This window comes from Polyodon spathula, chromosome 6 (genome assembly GCF_017654505.1).
Source record: "Polyodon spathula isolate WHYD16114869_AA chromosome 6, ASM1765450v1, whole genome shotgun sequence".
Lineage (NCBI taxonomy): Eukaryota > Metazoa > Chordata > Actinopteri > Acipenseriformes > Polyodontidae > Polyodon > Polyodon spathula.
The window spans coordinates 47,110,078-47,130,135 of record NC_054539.1 but is presented as its reverse complement, the minus strand read 5'-3'; the positions used below and the strand labels follow the sequence as shown (position 1 = coordinate 47,130,135).

Sequence of the window (20,058 nt, the reverse complement as noted above, 5' to 3'; positions counted from 1 at the left end):
CCAAATGAACTTTTTTTTGAAGCAGAGCTATGAATTGGAACCAACAGGGATCAGGGGGTGTCTGTAAAATTGTTACGATAAGATTAAATCAAAATAAACATTTCATTCTAGCCTTAATTCTGTGATCTTGGCTACCTGTATGGGGTGGTACAGCGAGTAATCCATCTAGGTTCTGGGGGTCAGAAAAGCAGGAATTGATTCCTAAACAAATGCTTCATAGGTAAAATAGCATCAGACTGTTGATCATAAGTTTCAACAGCATCAGACTGTTGATCATAAGTACCACTGAATATGGTATACGGTGTTCCACGTTTCCGGTTTATTCCCAATTTTACAGAATTTTTTTTAAATGTTTTAACTGAATGTCGTTTTTATTGAAATAATATATATATATATATGATTTTTGTTGAATAACATTCAAACATTGTTCTCCGTTCACAAACACATTATCACCTGCTTATGCTGGCCAATCAAAGTCTGATTATTTTGGCAATTGCTGGCCATGGTCACTACTAACTTGATCAAAAATGAAAATAAAATATTTACAAGAAAATATCATATTTTTAGTGGAGGAGGAATGACGAGAAATCGTAAAGCAGTTTATGAAAAAAAAAAACTAATGTTTCGAAGTATACAAAAAGCAGAAGTGGGTCAGAAAAGGCATAACTGCTGCATTGAGGTACATGTTCAAGCTGACAATAAGATAACATTGAAAAATTAACGCCACATTAAACTAAAACAAAGTGAACTGAGACAAGCAATCCATTTATGTGGGCTTTAAGTAAAGACACAGCATCTCCCAATGGCTTGCACCATCCACACAGTTCTGTCAATTTTCTTTTCTATTTATGATTTCAAGGCGAATAAACCTGTCATCACAGCAATTGCCCAAACGTTCGCCAAGTGCCAGCTAATGGGAAAATGTGGCTTCGACTTGCAGATTCTGCTTCATCATATATACCAGGGTTTTTAAACTTAAAAAAAAATAAAATAAAATAAAAAAAAAACAGAACTACTACGCATTATATTCCACATGGACCTTGTGTGTACAGTGTGTACCCCCCCCCCCCCCCCCCCCCCCCCCCCCCCCCCTTCTCCCAATTTTTACCAATGCTTCAATTAAAATGTATTTATTTTACCAATTTAATCGCTATTTTAATATAATAAACTGAAAAATTCCCGGGAATTTTTTTTAAAGATAAAAAATTGAAAATACAGAACACTAGGTATACAGTAACCTACACACGGACTCAGATACAGCAATTGTAATTTGTTGTAATGTGAAGTTTATTGTCAATGTTATGTCTAACAATGTCTGTTTACCTTTGGGTTTTTAATAGGGTGAGAAAATTTGATTACGCCGAAGCTAACAGAGTTTGGCATTTGACAGGAACAGGCCTACTAGATTCTGCCTTATATAGTAGTTTACAATTTTTAGGTAAATGATCCATGATTTGTCATTGAGTTAGTTTTAGATGGAGCCTGTGTTGTGTCCACAAAACTATTCTCTTCTTTTCATTTAAACTCAATGGGACTGGCAACAGTAACACAGATCGCACTAAACACAAATTACTGTACAGACATTAAGAACCCAGTGGTTTAAATTAAAAAAAAAACATTTTAAATAATTCATATTAATTAATAGACCAAGACTTAATTTTTTATATAATTTTTATATAATTTTATATTAATGTGCACATTTGCATGCAGAAAATACCTACTATACAGTACGTGGTTACATAAGTGCAGTTTATTTTAAGTAGTTAAAATAGAAAGAAAAAAATACATATGCAGCATGTGAATTAGCATTCTATTACATTCTCAGGCACTTCCTTTCCAAGAAATGTGCATTTACTTATTTATTTATGTATTATTGTTTATAACAATCCTCAGTTCATAAAACTCCTCCTTAGACAAAGGAACACAGTATTTCAATTATCGAACCACCAGATCTTAACAGTTTAAAATCACGTGTGCTGCTTGATGAAAAACAGTTTCTTATTGAAGCACATTATCCTAAATGTAAGCTGAATATTGATTTCAATGTTATTAATTTAAACCAAGACAAAGTCATACAATGCAACAATTCCATAACTTATATGATTTTATACCATCATATTGTGCACAGGTACATGTACATATGTTACAGTAAAAGACTGAATATTGGCAAATCTTAAGATTTACTGGTAAATATCAACATTTACAAAGGAAAGCAGTAGATGTCCAAAATAAACCTGATAATGCTTTACTTCGGACATTTACCGGTAAACCTCAAGAATAACCAAGTGCCTTTACCAATAAGCTTTAGTAAATGTCCTAAAAGCAATACATTCCTTCATAATTCCGGACGTTTACCAATAAGCTTCAGTAAATCATAAGATTAAAAAGTAAATGCCTGAAAATTAAAATATTTCTTCATAAATTCCAGACATTTACCACCTTACTTGGTAAATGTTGACCATTACCAGTAAAATGTAAAATTTACCAGATTCTGACTTACTGTAACACATATACTGCTGATCAAGTAGACTTACTGTACGACAGCTCACAACTCTAGCTTATACTCAAAGTGATTTCTTTCAACAAGTAGATGCTTTTTTTGTTTAAGATGCTTTGACGGGAGTTCAGAGGTTGCTGTTCAGTTATAGCTAGACATATGTGACATAGGCTAGGGACCTGTCAAAGTGTCTGTTTAAGTGTCAGTGCCATTTAGTGAACACCCACTGTTTTGCCAGCAATAGCAAAGGAAACTACCCACAGTTGGTGTTCACTCCTATAGATGGTGCTAGTGATTATGAACAAAGACACACTGACTAAGTGTCTGAATTCAGGCCAAATTGCCCAATTGTTGCTTAAAATAATAAAAATAAAAAAAAAAAAAAACGAAACACGTGTCTATTTCTCAGGACGTGATTTTTTCAAACCAACTGTTGCACACACTTGAGTGTTACACACACACAATATATATATATATATATATATATATATATATATATATATATATATATATATATATATATATATATATAATATATTATATAAATAATACTACAATTTTGATTGCTCTGCAAAAGTACCAACAATAAATTGTACAACGAGTTCAAAATATTACTGAAAGTGTGATTCAATATTTTACAGTAGTGATTTTGTTCTCTGATTCCAGTTCATCCCTAGAGGGATAAGCAAGTACAGTAATATATCTTATGTACAGTCACAGTAGTACAGCCAATACCTGTAGCATAGCATGCCCCTTAGTGTTACATTTAAAATGCTTGTTTCAAGGACAGTGGATTGTACAGTATAATAACCAGAATTATTATTTTAAAGCACAACACAATGTGAAGTCTAATAAATTTGTGTGCATAGTTATCCTATTGGGAGTATCTATTTGATAATTTATTTAAAAATACTGGTTCAATAGACTGGTTTTGCGACTTAATATCATTATGCAATTAATCTAATTAGCAATAAAGGACTTCACAAGGATGCATACAATGCCACTTTTTAAACAGCAGTGTATTTAAAACAACCAACAAGATAAACATTGACAGTTAAGAATGATGCCGATTGCCTTACAGTATCAGTCATAAGCTACAGTACAATTCTTTAATTGCACAGCTAGAAAGAACTAGACACTGGGTGGGTGGGAAACAGGTCTACTATCTATATTTACAATTTAACAGCTGAAATGAATGACAAGACAGCTATGGTAAGCTTTTTGCAGTAAAGCTAAAATGGCATTTTATTTATATAAAGCTATTTATAGCAATAGTGCTTATAAAACAGTGCATTTGTTAGTGTTAAGCAAATGCAACAGTTCTGTATACACAGCAAATTTACTATAGAAACATACTGATGAAAAACTGTGACCTAGACTTACCTTCTGGAATCTGACATTTCTCTAAATTTCTTGGTCATCCTCATAAAATTCATGAGAAAAATATTCCTGGTAAATTCCCATCATTACGGTTATGCAGTTTCCAATCAGTTCAACCATCTTTAGCTGAACTGATTCGAGGCTGTTTGCCTAAAGTGCTTCCCCACATATGATTCAGTCTCCTTGACAAACACACAGTATTGTACTGTATGAGTCATCAAATGGCCATTCCGCATTTACAGGCCTGTAGTGTCAGTACACCGCATTCATATCCTGCTTTGCAGACTGAAGTGTGGAGGCAGGGGGAACATTAGGCTAAATAAATGAAAATATCAGCCTGAAATCACAGAAATCATAACCCTATTCCACAAAGAAATGCTCAAACACTCAATGTTCATTGTATGAGGCATAACTCCAAATCAAGACTGATATACGTTACTAGTTCTTTAATTAGCATACTTTTCTTTTTTATATATACAGTTTTAAATTCAAGGTTCTGTTAAAAAAAAAAAAAAAATTATATATATATATATATATATATATATATAAATACAATTTCTTTTAAAATAGGATTAAAAGTCCAGTTTTTTATCCTGAATTTCAGGTCAAGGTAAATAATACTAGAAAGCGCGAGGATCATTTTAGACCCACGCTTCCTGAAATAGGGGGGTGCCAATGTATCCGGGGGGGAGGATGTGCTTGAGAAGGTTCAGGATAAATATTTATTTTTAAATTACAGCGAATTGCATCTTAACACCATACACAGATATATATATATATATATTATATATATATATTATATATATATATATATATATTAGATATATATATATAATATATATGTATATAGTATACATACCACACATACATACAGCAAACAACAACAACCTCCTGGCATGTTAAAGTTTCTAGATGGCGCTGTGTATGTGACTGGTGCCTTTTATTTAAGCTTGCATATTATTGGACGAAGTCCACTGCCATCTGGTGATGTATGTTGTTGACTGGCTTAGTAAGCTTTGGATATAATTGGTAAACTATGTTGCAGTGTTAAGTTTGCTCTTATTATGATGGATCGGTAGCTGGTTGTGCAAAAGAAAAAAAAAAAACACACACCAGTGAATTATATTATTTTTTGCATTTGTGTAAGGGTGGGGGGAGTTGTCGTTAAGTACCACAGACAAGAGGAAGGGGGGCACAGGCCAAAAAGTCTGAGAACCAATGCTTTAGACTAAACAAATCAGTCATCACCCATCAGGCTACTAAATGCCCCACTGGTTAGTGGACAATAGTTTTCTTCCGATTCATTTTAGCTAGATTGCACTCCCATCAGTGTGACACTTACTATCTGGTCTGCCTGTTTTTCACAGATTTTGTCTTACTAAAATTTAAGTGGTTCCCCTGAATTTACATGGTTAAATGAAATTAGATGATTAACTCCTTTGCAGCCTCTATCGGCGATGTTCAATTCCCCCTAGTAACCTTTGGGCAGATGTCATTGGGCATGTTTGATTTGAAGATATTTGAAAATGTTTATTTGGAAGTATATGCGTGTGTAATATCCCCATGTTCAATAATCTCTATTTTACTGTATATATTTTCAGTTTCTTATATCCTATATTTTATAGGTAGCTGTAACTATGAAACTGAGTGACCAATTACCTGCAAAAAATCCCAAAGTAGAAAGTAGACATGCCAATTTGGATGAAGAACAATTACATTAACTGGAAGATAGCAAAACAGAAATACAAAATAAATAAATAAATCGCTGTCTTTACCACTTCAAATAATGTATTTTTAGTGGTTTGTACACGCTAAAGAAAATCACAAAAAGACACTTGTGCACATTATCCACCCCTCTCTGACACAGATCTTGAACAAATTACTAAAATCCGAGACATAGCTGGATTTACTTCTATTCCTCATGTCTGTTCTGCTCAGTGTGTCTGCACTGACAGAAAGAAAAAAAATAACTCAGTGCCGTCTCAACTCCGCCCCTGGTATATTTTTTCCAATGGCAACGAGCACACTGTCATCGGAACAGCACGGCCTGAAGCGGTTTATACCACTTATAAAACACGGCTACCTGTCATTTGTGGGAAGACAAATCATTTAAATAATTAACACATTTAAATTAAGACGAAACCAGAAACTTATTGTGTATACATCCACAGTGTAATATAGCCCTAAATTTAATTGAATTCATTGTTTGCATATTAAATAAATTGAACATGTTAGTTTACTGCGAATTTCTGCATTGAAAGTGCCATCTCACTAGAAACTAGAGGACTGAGCACACGCTGCGATGATGGGCAGAGTTTCAAATGAAGGAAGTAAGGAGAGCAGCTGCGATGGAGACTGAAGCCGGCTCTTGAAGTGAGTTTGTGAACTTGTTCTATGCAAGGCACACATATTCTGGCACATTTTTGTTAGTTGTCAGACACCCTCGCGTCCAAGTCAAGGTAAAAAAAAAAAAAAAAAAAAAAAAAAAAACAGACTTTACGCACCATTCCGACAGCGGTGTCAGGGGACAGTACCTCAGTTCAGGGGGTGGTGTCTGGCCTTGTTGTTAACTTACTTTCTAAGTGTTTTCCTGACTGACAGGAATACATTGTTACTGGATTTAAACTCCCTGTCAGCAGTTCTCAGCTGTTGAACATAGCTCAATGAAATACTTCAGACTGGGTGAAGATCTTTTTGTAAACTGTAGAGAGGCTTATCTTTTTTGTCTTTCTGAAACCTGTTTCATGGACACTGTCTGCCGCTGTGCTGTGACCTTTGTCGTGTTTATTTTTTTTTAAGGGGCGGTTCTTTAGTGTACTCTGTGCTCAGTTTTCAAAATAAAAATGATTAGTGTTAGCATGCATTTTATTTGATGAAGTGAATCAAAGCCCACCGGATGGCTCAACAACAAAAAAAAAAAAAGGAAATATTGACAGTTTTGCGTGCAGTAAACTAACATATCTGACTACACAACAATGTACAGGTAGGTTTGTTTTTTCCTATTTATTTTCGTGAACTATTATGGAGCTACCGTTAGTGAACAAAAGCTTGAGTAGCACCCTATATATTACCTTCTCCAACTTATATGAAGTTCCTTGTTTGTTTGAATGGTTCCCTTTTTATTCAGTAAATCAGGAAACGTCATTATCGAGCTGTGACAGATGATTTAACGTAGACTTCAGTTTTTTTTCCGGTTTTATTCTCAAATATATTTAGCATATCCCCTAGAGTTAAATTTTCTATCAGATTCATTCATTCGTTCGTTCAAAATAACACTGAGAAGTACACATGTTGTAAAAGGGTGGATCTAGGGTTGCCACCTGTCCAGGTCCAGTTTTGGCCCAGATAGTCCTGGAATTGGCATATGTATCCGGGTGGCAGGAATTAACAAGCCAGAACACCCTAGTGTCTCGTAAGTGAAACTCATAAGAAACACCAACCTTCCAATAACATTTCCATTGCCATACATTGGTTGCTTAAATGATTTCCACTATCTTATTGGAAATATACTGTTTAGTACTGCTCTTTATCCTCCTCATTTGAATAATGCTGAGGACGACGACAACACACATATCCACGTGATGTAAACAACCCAAGGGGATTGCTGTCACGTGATCCCAGCAGGCTACATACTGGTGGTCAAAATAATCATGGCGGTTGATGCGAAAACGGCATAATCCACAACACAACATATTTGCAACCACAGAGCATACTTCTTACCTTCATAATTCACGTTAAAAAAATAAAAACTTTTGTTCAATGAAGTGTCAGTAACTGTAATCTGTAGATTTCCTTTAAAATCAGAAGTGAATCAACTAAACGGTTCAGCTGGTTAAAGACTATGCTGTGCAAAAAGGAGCCCAACAATATGTAAGGTACGTGCACAACAATTTCTGTTCAGTTTTAAAGAAGGTAGATTAATACAGTTTGCAATTATTGTGCATTTAAATATGTTATAATCTACGATGTTTCCATGATTTTATATTGAAGTTCAGTAAAATAATTAATGTAGCATAATGCATTCTGTTAACGCTAAAGGCATATTTTATGTAAGGACTGGGAATCACCAACATGCATAATTGTATTAAACTGTATAACAGTATACTGCAGTTTTGATAGGAAGGCTGGCTGAGAAATATGTGCAGGTTTGGTCTGTGAAAAGGTGCCAACCCTAGGTGGAGCGCTAGTTATAAAGGTTATAGTGCATAGAGGTGTGTGTAGGGATGGGACGGTATGAAATTTTATACGGTATGATAACCGTTAAAAACTTTGTTTAACTGATGGCAAACAGAATTGGGAAATGATCTGTCTTTTGCTGAAAACACAAACATGTACCCGTACAGGTTATTATTTAAGAGTAGAGATGAGTCGTTTGAATTTTTCAACCGGATAAATAAAATATGTATAGTTAAAAAAAAAAAGTATTAATACTAAAATGTGTTATTAGATTTACATTTACGACATTTCACAATTAAGCTTTCAATGATTAATTTATTACACAAGTGGAGTTTGTAAAAAAATAATAATTCTTCACTTGCATAAGAAAATTGGAATACTGTTACAGCTAGTTTAAACAAAACTACGTTGATGATAAAGTAGGCTAGCCTGCTGCAGTCAGTGCAATAGGTCATGTTCTTATAGCGCAGATTTCCATAGTTCTGCACAGAATCTCAAAGATGCACTGTAGACATTTTATCAATATACAATGAAGCCGTGAACAGCCTTGTCTAAGCTATATTAAATAAATAAATCAATTGTTAAAAAAAAACAATGTACTAAATCCTTGGTAAGTGATGTATAATTTTACAATAAAGTTAATGTTTATTTATTACATTGAAACTGACTTGAAATCCAGACAAACATATCACATTGCAAATGTGTGCTAGGCAAGGTTTGGAGAAGGCATTTTTCTAAAAGCTGCTTGTGAGGTCAGAAAGACAGCAGCCAAGAGCAGCCGGCGCAGCAAGCTCTGGGTAACAGAACGCAGCAATTGAAACATGTATTCTGTGTCATTGACCGTTTCCTTCAAAACCATTATCAAAATACAGTATCAGTTCACAAAAAGATCTTCCTCAGACACTTTGCTAAGGCTGCAAGAACCGCCGCTTGATTTAGAAGTGTGTTTGCACCGAATTATAATTGCAATTTATAATAAAACAAACTGTATTAATACCGTAATGTACCTAAACCGCGGTAAACCGACCCATCCCTAGGTGTGTGCATGTATGTGCGGCTTCTTGTTCAGGGGTAGGGGGCCCGCAAGCGTATGCTTGCCTAGGGCCCAGTGATGGGTTAATCCGGCCCTGCTTAGACCATGTTGTTGTGGAACAATGTTCTATGGAGAGATGAGTCAAAAGTGGAACTTTTTGGCAAACATGGGCCCCATTATGTCTGGCGAAAACCAAACACTGCATTCCACAGCAAGAACCTCATACCAACGGTCAAGCATGGTGGTGGTAGCGTCATGATTTGGGGAGGCCTTGCTGCATCAGTACCTGGACGAGTTGCTATCATTGAAGGAACCATGAATTCTGCTCTGCATCAGAGAATTCTACTGGACAATGTAGGGCCATCTGTCCGTGCGCTGCAGCTGAAGCGCAGCTGGGTCATGCAGCAAGACAATGATCCAAAACACACAAGCAGGTCTACATCAGAATGGTTGATGGGTATGGTTGATGGTACTGTAAATACAGTATAATCGTAAATCTCGAAAAACTACTCACTTCTAAATCTTTTGTAGTCATTTTTGTATTACTTTAGTATAAATACATGTTAATTTGGATTCATATGTTGTTTTTTTCTGACTATGTGAACGAAAACGCATAAGCAATTAGGAAATAACACTTACTACTCAGGAACAAAAAAAAAAAAAAAATTGTTACACAGTGTGATCAATAATGAGATCTATAATCCTGCAGTTTTTATATGCATCACTTAGTTACTAAATAACAGGAAGAAAGGGCAATTGTGCCAAATTAAGCTTAATTATGAATGCTCTGCAGGTCATATATTATGTGAAAGAAACAACCTGAACATTAACCTTCTGGATTTTCTTAAATGTAATATTTATTAAAGTTGTATGATGTATAATTAATTACCATTCAATACTGATCCACTGCCATCTTAGTTAGCAGAGCATTCAGCTTTCTGTTTACCTTTCGCACACGTGGGAGTATGGGAGTGTCTACTGAGCTATGTAATCAAATTGATCACGTGATATGAAAAGATGGCCCTAAGTCTGCTTTGTCTTCATATCTATGTAAGGCTGGCCCTGGGCCATATCGAAACGGTGGGCTAAATCTAGGCCAGCCCTGGGCTGTCTCTTCTTTTTTGAAGTGTTCACATATGAGAAAAGGTGGCCCTAAAATCCCAAGTGTGAATGTGGTCTTAGATTTCTAAATACATTTAAGTCCATAATCTTTTACACAAAACAACTACGTAGGCAATTACTATGAGCTAAAGCGGACTTCTTTGAAATTCGCTTGCTGTAATTACTCCAAAACCCCAAAACACACATGAAAGAAAACAAACCCTGTTAATCAAAAAGTTATCAGCGAGAGTTGTTTCCGACCTCGTGGCAGGTGGAAGCAGTTCCTCAGATCTTCTGATAAGAGTTACTTCCTCCCTGATAAGTCCACTACTATATTGGAGTTACAAAAACAGACTGAAGCAATAGAACTGAACGGCTATTGTTAAATAACTGATATATACGTAGGCCTACCTATTGTTCACCAACAACACAGCAACACCTACAGAGTATGTGTCAATAACTATTTGGCAAAAATATATATTTTTTTTTGTTCTACCTCGAGTGATAAATTTGAATAGTTTAGCAAATAGCCTGTATTTCAAAAATACATTTACACATGGAAGTGTTTGGCTAGGTCTCAAACTGATATTTTCACTCGAATGGATCAAGTGTATATTTACATGCTCTTTGTCCAAACAGCAATTTCTCAAAATAAAAACAAAACAAAAAAACACCACAACACAAAAAGCACTCAATACTAGAACTTCAGCATATCCCCTGTACAATAATAATGAATTTGATCTAGCACAGAAATTACAAAAAAACTTGAACTAGATGATCTAAATCATCAACCTACAGTTATGTCAAAACAGAAACCTTTACACACAGGAAGTGGAAACCTATAAATAAGATTAATTACCTATATTTGTTACATTTTTTCCTACCATTAAAATACCTTATTTTTAAAAGGACATTGTCTTTTGATATTACTAAGCAGTATACAGCACAACATTGACGGATTCAATTTAAATTTAGCAGTATATGCAGACCTGTACATTCCAAGTGTAATAGCCAGCGACTGTCTGCAATTAGTTCATCAAACAGAAGTTGCGGAAACAAAACACTCCAGATGATTTATACATTCCATAAACATTTTGCAGCTATTCGGCTGTGAGCTTATATACGTGCGTCTGAGTAAATTAGACAAACCTAGACAAACCATGCATCTTTTACAGAAGTCACATAATGTAATCAAGGCACAGTCATAGTAAAACTTGCAATGGTCTTATTTTCCATGCTGCTTAAAGCTTGTTTTTCAAAAAGTAATAAAAGCCATTATATTGCTCAGAATGCAGGCAGAGACAGCATAGCAGCAGTTGCAGGAGGCATGGCCGTGGTAGGCAAGGCTGGGGGTAGGGTTAACTCCAACTGTCCGAAACGATAAAGTCTACGAAAAGATGTCACAGGAATTGAGAAATATGGGACTAAACTGCAGCGTGAAACAGTGTTGTGAAACAAAAAAACAAAAACACTAAAACAGGATTACAAAAAAATAACAGATCACGACAATAAAAGCGTGTCAGACCGCAAAAAAAAAAAAAATACTTAATGGACACAGATATGGAAGAAATATTATGCTTTAATGGACACAGATATGGAAGAAATATTATGATTTAATGGACACAGACCTGCAACGAATGCACCGATATGTTGAATTTGGTGACTTGTCTTCTGGAATCGATGTGCAGTCCCACACGGAATGAAGGTGAGTTTACATATTACAACATTCTTTAAGCTTTGCCAATTATTTATTTATTTATCCTTTAAATTGTTTAATTGACAGGTATCATTTAAAACAGAGACAACAAAAAATACAGTGTGAACTGCAAGATCTACTGCTGTTTCATTAATTGTACTCCATATACATTTTGTTTTATTAATAAAGTGATCAGTAATTGCACATATTTGTGGTTCCTTTATAAACCAGTCTTTAACAGAAAGAAAAAAAAAAAGATATATATATTGGAAATGTGCAAAATATCTGAAGATCACATTCGGTTCCGAGGGGATTGGCGGAGCGCCACCTGGGTAGGGAGTGATTAGGTTGGCAGGACAATCAATGGTTCACCGCGCACCAATGGCCCCTGTGGCTGATAGGGTGCCTGCGGGTCTGCAGTGGAGCCATTCAGATCTGTGTTGTCTTCCGGCACTATAGGTCTGGTGGCTTTGCTGTGGATCCGCAGTGCAAAATACGATGGATTGGAAGGAACACGTTTCGGAGGACGCATGTTTCAGCCTCCGTTTCCTGAGTCACTTTGGGGATGCAGCGGTGAACTGGGATAAAAAATAATAAGTGGGCATTCCAAATTGGGGAGAAAACCGGGGTAAAAACCATTGGCGACAACAAAATAAAATAAATAAATACATATATATATATATATATATATATATATATATATATATATATATATATATATATATAAATAATCACTACACACACACGTACGTTTAGATTTTGTTTTGTAATAGGCCTACTTTAAATCTATTTTTCTCAAGTGTTTACTACTGATATTTTTCAAATACTATCTGTAACAAAGTTATTATTATTCGTAGTAGTAATTAATCTAACTAATAATATGAAATTAAATAATTCGGTTTGTATTTGCATTCAGCAGTATGTGAAAAACAAATACAAAACAAGAAGAGAACCGGGACCTCGGCATCCATTCTCAAAACAAATCCACACCACTCCTCTGTGCGCCTGTGTCACTGAATTTGAAGTCACGTTCCACAGTGCAGCTTGTGCTTTGAACAAGTAGTCAGCACTAACATATCTGACCCTACAAAATTTGGACTTCAGTGACGGTTAAACACGTGTGCCGCATATCTGATTATTTCATTTTGGCCCATTGTGTTCCCTGAAAAAATGGACAATATAAAAAATAAACACCGAAAAGGACTTTTAAAATAACTAGCCTTCTATTTAGACGCACTGTATTGGTTTTGTTGGTGCGGTACTATATTTTTAACAGAAGTACTATTTTAATTCAGAACTATATGATTCTGAAAAATATCACTATCTGTTTTCTTTTATTACAGGTGTGTTTATAAAAATTAATAGCTCCCTTTGATGCAATGCCAAGCATCGCCTTCAAAGCTGCCATTAACTGAAAACAGCTTAATGTGAAACAAATACTAACTAACTAACGTACTAAAAATAAGACTTCCTTTTTTTTTTTTAGCCATCATTATTTAATTAAACCTACATCTAGCATTCACATAAATGCACTGCTTTGTAATGGGGGGTGGGGTGCTGCATTGAACATTCCCAACTTGGTTTGAATAACTGAAACATTAAAAGGATACCTGTGCAAAAAATAACATAGCTCAAGTGCTCCAAGTATCCAATATATGCTTCTTGCTGCACCAATTTGGTCAACAAGTCGCGTGTTTTGCGATGTTTTCAATTTGTGTGTCAACTTTCTGGGTCAAGTAACACTTGATGGAGTCGTCATATTGGAGCACTTCAGGCAGCGACGTGATGTCAAGTCGCTGATTTCCCCGATAGGCCAAAAGATGCGTGCATGGGTTTATGGGATACAGCGGTGAAAACCCATAGTGTGCAACATGGGTATTGCAAAGCTTTCGGTGCTTCAATAGCAAGTGTAAAAACAAGATGGAACTTACTTTGTGTGCCAAAGCCTATTCAATTCAAAACGGGCCATCATAGCAAAAATATGGCTACATAACTTTGAGAACAGGGCATACACTGAAAACCTTTCCATTCGGCCGAAATTCTTTCGTGTGTGAGGAACACTTCGAACATGCAGGTAGAGCTTCTGGGGTATGAATGCCAGACGAGGTTAAAACCCGATGCGATGCCAACAATACTTGCCCACAACAAGAAGAAATGTCACACAGCAAAGGCCGGCAACAATATTAGTTGCGCGCAGTGCCAAAGAGGAAGCATGTGTGTGTGTGTGTTGTTGACGATTGAAGTAAAGTGCATATTGAAGGTTATACACTGCTGAAGGCAGCGTGTGCAGAAAGCAAAGTAATCCTGTGCGCTGCACAGTGTGTTTACGTTTTACAGCTCCTCCGTGTGTGTGCCGCTGATGACCATGGGGGGAGAAGACAGCCTTTGGGAGGGCTGCAGGGGATGCAGGAACAGCCTGTTGCACCTCAAGACTGGTCTATAAGCCCCATACGCTAAGTGCTCATGTTTGCTAAAAAAACATATTTGTGTTTGACTGGGGCTGTAGCCAAACTGAGGTGCAACCATTTATGAAAGCTGACCGTGTACAGAATCTGCAGTAAGGGGGCTCCACCAGGGGAACTAGACGAGCCAGAGACGGCTGTTACAACAGGAAGCAGAGCTCTTCAGAAGTGGACAAGTGGACCCGTGGAGTAAAAGCAAGCCAGCCAGGAGACAGGGCTGTAAAAAGGACTCCGGGCGTGTGGAGTCTACAGCTGCAGTGGAGGGGCCTCCTGAAGGCCCAGGATTCAAGGAGACTGGGACTGACTAGTGCTGCTAAGGCTATTTTGGGGTACTGGGGCAACTGTGTTTGGGGGAACATTGTGTGACATTTACATGGCATTGTGTGTTCATAGCTTTATAGGGATACAGTGAAACCAGCGCACTGGGTAGAAACACATTTTGCAATATTTTATGGTTATTTTTATGGTATTTATTGAGGAACTGTTTTAGGGTGTCGTTTTGAGGTTGGGTTTTTCTTTATTTTGGGTTTTAACCGTGTTGGCTGGTGATAGGGTTTTACACTGTTTCACTGTTGAAAAAAAAATTTGTGCACCCAATAAAAACTTGAAACGTGACAGTGTGTGGCATACTGTAGCTCCTGCTCCAGTTACTTTGAAATCCGACTGGCAGTAGAGTACCTACTGGCCAGACAATAATAATAACAACAATAACCCTTTCATATTTATTAATTAGGAATAAACTACATCAAAATGGTCACCAGAAACCCAAGACACAGAATTACTGGCTTTTTATGCACTTTGATGTATTTTATTTGCTATCACTAACTGTTTACAAAAGCTTGAAAAAGTAGAACTTGTATGAATTATTAAAAAAAAAAAAAAACCCCCCCCCCCAAAAAAAACAAAACATAACTATTCTGCTTTCTCTATCGTTTTCTAGTTTTCATTTGCTTTCTTCCATGTTTTAAAAACAACAATTCAAAATGCTGGTTCAGTGTTTGGCCCACTGCCAAATGCTCGACAACAAAAGCAAATAGCTCTGTCATTACGTACACTGTATTCAAGCCATTTATACTCATTGTACCACACTTGCCTGAATTCTGGTTTTGATCCCACAGGCACTGGCTGGAAAATCAATTACTGGCCGATATAGGCCTTCTTCAATATATTCAAAAGCTGAATCTGGTCCAAGGTAAGGGTCTCTTATCGACAGCTGCACTAACCTCTGTAGTATGAGCGTGGAAGTATCGTCACTGTCGTTGATATTAACATTCTGAACTCCAGAACTTCCAGAAGAGTCAGGTTCAGTTTCTGTTGATGTCTCTGGCGTTGGTGATTTTGCCTTTTTGTTGTAGAAAAACTCCAAACACAGTTGTCTTTTTACCATGTTAGCTAATAACAGGGCTACACCAAACTCACTCAGTCAGTTTTTAAACACAAATTTTAGAATGCCGCGTTGCACGCTCTCCCGCGCTAACTGAAAAAGTTCAAGTCACATCATGCAAGAACAAATAAAGGTGAAGGGTCAATGACACTCTGTTATGCTGTTAAGGTTTGAAATAAACTACTGCGCACTCACCTATTCTGATACACTTACAGGAAAAAAAAGAAAATGTGTGTGTGTGTTTGTGTGTGTGTGTGTGTGTGTCTATATATACATACATATATATATATATATATATATATATATATATATATACAAACCTGTGTGTGTGGAGGGTGCACGTGACCAGGCGTGCCACCACTGACCACAGGAAACTCCTGAATCTCCATTCTAATTTTAGGGTTAATAGTCACTATTAATAGCAAGCCAAAGGAAGGGTGCATTTAAAATAAAATAACTAATAGCACTCAGAGACTAGGATGTTAAGGAAAGTGTTTTTGTTTCTCCTTAAAATATGACAGTGGGAAATAATGGGTTAATGTTAATCAATAAATGTAATACATGATCTACCAGTAAATCAAATGACATAACATTTTGAAAACATGACATGAAAAGTATTATACAAAATTATTTCAACTGGAGACTAGGATGTCTGCTGAAAGTGTTTTGTTTCTCCACCAAATCCAACAGTGGATGAATTTTATGGCCTTACTTGTTAATCAATAAGTTGTAACATGATCTAAGCAGGAAATCAAATGGTCATAACATTTGTTGGTGAACTTTGACATGAAAAGTATTATACAAAATTATTTCAACTGTTTATACCAACTGTAATCTGCTGGTAAAAAAAAAACAAAAAAAAAACACTACTTGTGGTTTGGATGCATATGGAAATTAAATTTATTTTTCAAGCCTTAGAATTTTGACCTAGAAACGGTGCTGAAGAGACAAGTGAAATGATCTCAAATCAATTATCCTGTGTAGCAGACCGGAAACAGGGGATGGGCAGTATGACCTTTTCTGAATGTCACAGTTTTTTTGTTGAAAGGGATGGTTGCTGAAGTTGTGGGGCATCATGAATACTGTGATCAATTCTCTATTTCATTTTAGAGTGACTTTAACTATTTATTTAACGAGCAACACATTAGGCCTATATAAAACTGAATACACTATAAATAAATTAATTTTCATTCATTCAAATTCATTCAAAACCAAAACAGCATTTACACCTGTGCAAAGTTTGCACCATTTGAAATAAAACAAAGAATGGTCATACTAATGCAAAATACTGTACACGCAAACAAGCCATATTTTCCCCAAAAGTACCAAACAGCTAACGCTGCTTATCAACCGTCTTTCGACACCCATTTCAGCCGACAGTTGCGAAATCTGCACATCACTATTTTGTCACCGTCAGATGCATACATCCCCTCATGCTCAAATTCTTTGCAGCGTTTTAATTGTTATGCGTTGTTTAGCCATTTTAGAAACAAACCTCTGTTCTCTTCCATCACAATTTTAATTCCCAAACGACTCGCTCCAAACTATACATCTGCGCAAGTGCTAGTCAGAGCTTCCGTTTCCCTTCAGACTGTGGCTATTGTAACGACTGAGCCTTGACAACTATTTATTTAAAGTATGTTCTGCATAAACCTCAATTTAAAAATGTCACTCTTTTATAATGATTTGTCGTGTTATTTATTTTTATATTTGCATGTCGTTATTTCATATTATATGTTACATTTCGTGTTATTTCCGGGGGTAACAATATAACTGTCTACCAAACAGCAAATTTGATCACATTTTGGGATTACCTGTAATATTTAGTTTTACTGAATGGTTGGCCTGTAAATTAGTCCAGTATGACTCTTCATTTCTTCACTTTGGACCTCTACTTTATTTAAATCTATGACGGTTTGAGAGCTTCCTCCATTCACCAAACCACTACTCGGAAATAATAAAGACATGATGATAAAAACTACGTTAGAGACACTTATTGCTCATCCAAATTCACTCTTGGTGTAATTAAAAACAACTGTAAACCATTTAAGATACATAATATATTATTAGTTGATGCATATGATTCAGCAAAACAAAATATCACTGTAAATAACTAAATAAAAACACTGTATTCCGTGTGATCCTTTGTACAGTAGTGATATTGGTTATCCTAATCAGCTCCACTATAGTGTATTACATAACCTGGTCGTATTGCAACACTGATTGATCCTCCAGAGCGGTTACTGATTGTATCGTCTTGGCTTCTCGTGCCAGGTAAAGTCCAGTTATGAATGGAACATGCTGAAAGCTGGTTACTGTATTTGTGAATGGCCCGGATCATGTGACAGTCAACTCACAAACAACCCTTGTGACTGAGTCTGTTAGCAGACATACTGCAACTGTATACTACAGGAAATAGACTCGAGCATTCAGTGAATGTTAGTTTTATATAAATAAATAAATAAATAAAAACGTACAAAAATACATCGATGCTTAATCTAATCGTTAAAACGGTCCAATGAGCGGTAATATGCTGATGTTGACAATCTCTTTTTCCTTAAAAAAATAAATCACCATTTATGTTTAGCCAATATATTCTCAATTGTTATGCTTTGTTTCTATTAACAAAACGTAAAATTGTGTAGCCTAACTTATGACCAATTATAAACAGCACATATCACATGTTCACATTAAAATATGTGCATTACAGCAAAAGTTGCATGTCCAATTAAATCGTACGCCTTGCCCTGGTAAAGACAAGTCCTCATTGAAGGTTTCTCTGCCCCCTCCCTGGAGCCTGTTTTTTCATGAATGAAGGGCGGTATGCAAATGAGAGCGATTCAAGAAAAGAAATGGCGGATATTACATATCGGTCAATTCACTTACACAGATAATAGTTTTTGTCTTTCCAAAACAAACACGAACAGAGCCGGCTGAAGCATATATCTTTACATCCAGACATAATCAAACAAACACAATCCAAGTACACACCAAACAACAACGTTTTAACTTTATGCGATTCTAATAGACAAATCTAGCATATACGAGACATATACAGTGTATCTTTTTATTTCCTTAGAAATCACTTTCGATCCACTCCTAGCCAAGGTTCTGGAAACAAGTAGGGCCGCCCCCCTTTACGTTGACTGACATTATGTATGTTACAACAAAGCTTTCAACTTCGAAACACATTCCAACTGTACCCAACAAAACTTCCCCAACCAAAAGCAATAATAATAATAATAATAATAATACACCACAAACACACAACGCAATGCAACTTTTGGTTTCCCCTCCCCTCCGTGCATTCACAAAAACTTACTCGTCTGGGTGTGTTTCTTCGGTCATTTTTTTTTCTTTTCACCTACAATAATATCCCACAGCGGTTACAGACTGTGCTCTCCTCATTTTCCCCCCTTTTTCACATTTTGCCGGTTCTCTCTTACTTTCTTGGAAAAGCGGGTCTCTGCACAGTGTAAATTCCCTTTTTTCCTGCCGTGCTGCAGTGTGAATTTTGTTAAAAACGCCAGTGGTTGTGAGTGTGCGGTGCTGCTGTTGCTGTTGCTAGTGGTGGCCCCGTCCGAGCCCCATCTCCTGTTACTCCATGTTGGATTCTCTCAGCAGCGCCGCCGACACTGGAGGAGGAGGAGAAGCAGGGCGGAAGCGATGACGTCAGCCTAGCAACCAGTTCCACCGCAGCCTGGAGAAAATCTGTAGAACCGTAACCGTCCGCGGGAACGGCTCTTTCAGACCCACACTCAGCAAAATAGTGCTAGGCTTGAGCTGGAGCCAAGTTATTATAACGACGGTAGCCATTTGCGTATAGAATTTCAAGATACAGCTGCTGTAATAATTATATGCATTAATATAAAATACACGATATTGCCTCATAGCAGCAAAATAGGTGGGTGTTTAAAAAAAAAGGAAAACAGGCCGTATTATTATCTCAAATGTTATTTTCTATTAAATAATGACATTTTAAAATACAACTTGTTACTATGTGGATGCTAAATAATTAGATGATTTACGTGGTTTACGTTAATGTTCATTAAGCAAAATACAATAACGTCAGGTTACTCACATAACCCTGGTTCCCTGAAAGAGAAGTCGACCACCAACGACATTATGAATGGGATATGCGTGCCCATTGGGTACGTAATTGCTCAGCTCTCTATAGCAGAGCTGCCGATAGGCCCCTTCCTGGGATGACACACTCGGTCCCGCCCAACGAGGGATTAAAACCGTCATCCTGAGGAAGCCATTTCTCTTTTTCCATCGAACCTATGAGGGGGACCGATGCAACCTTGCGGTTGGTGGTCATATTCTCGA

The 20,058-nt window shown here is 36.5% G+C and overlaps 1 protein-coding gene across 1 annotated transcript in view; it reads right to left on the bottom strand.

Moving 5' to 3' along the window:
• Positions 1–19,378, bottom strand: part of LOC121317243 (sprouty-related, EVH1 domain-containing protein 2-like) — a 45,376-nt gene extending 25,998 nt beyond the window's left edge. Inside the window, exon 1 of the mRNA XM_041252954.1 lies at positions 19,052–19,378. Coding sequence (XP_041108888.1) covers positions 19,052–19,077 — 26 coding nt within the window. The 5' untranslated portion in view covers positions 19,078–19,378. The remainder of the gene's footprint in view (positions 1–19,051) is intronic.
• Positions 19,379–20,058: the final 680 nt, after the last annotated feature.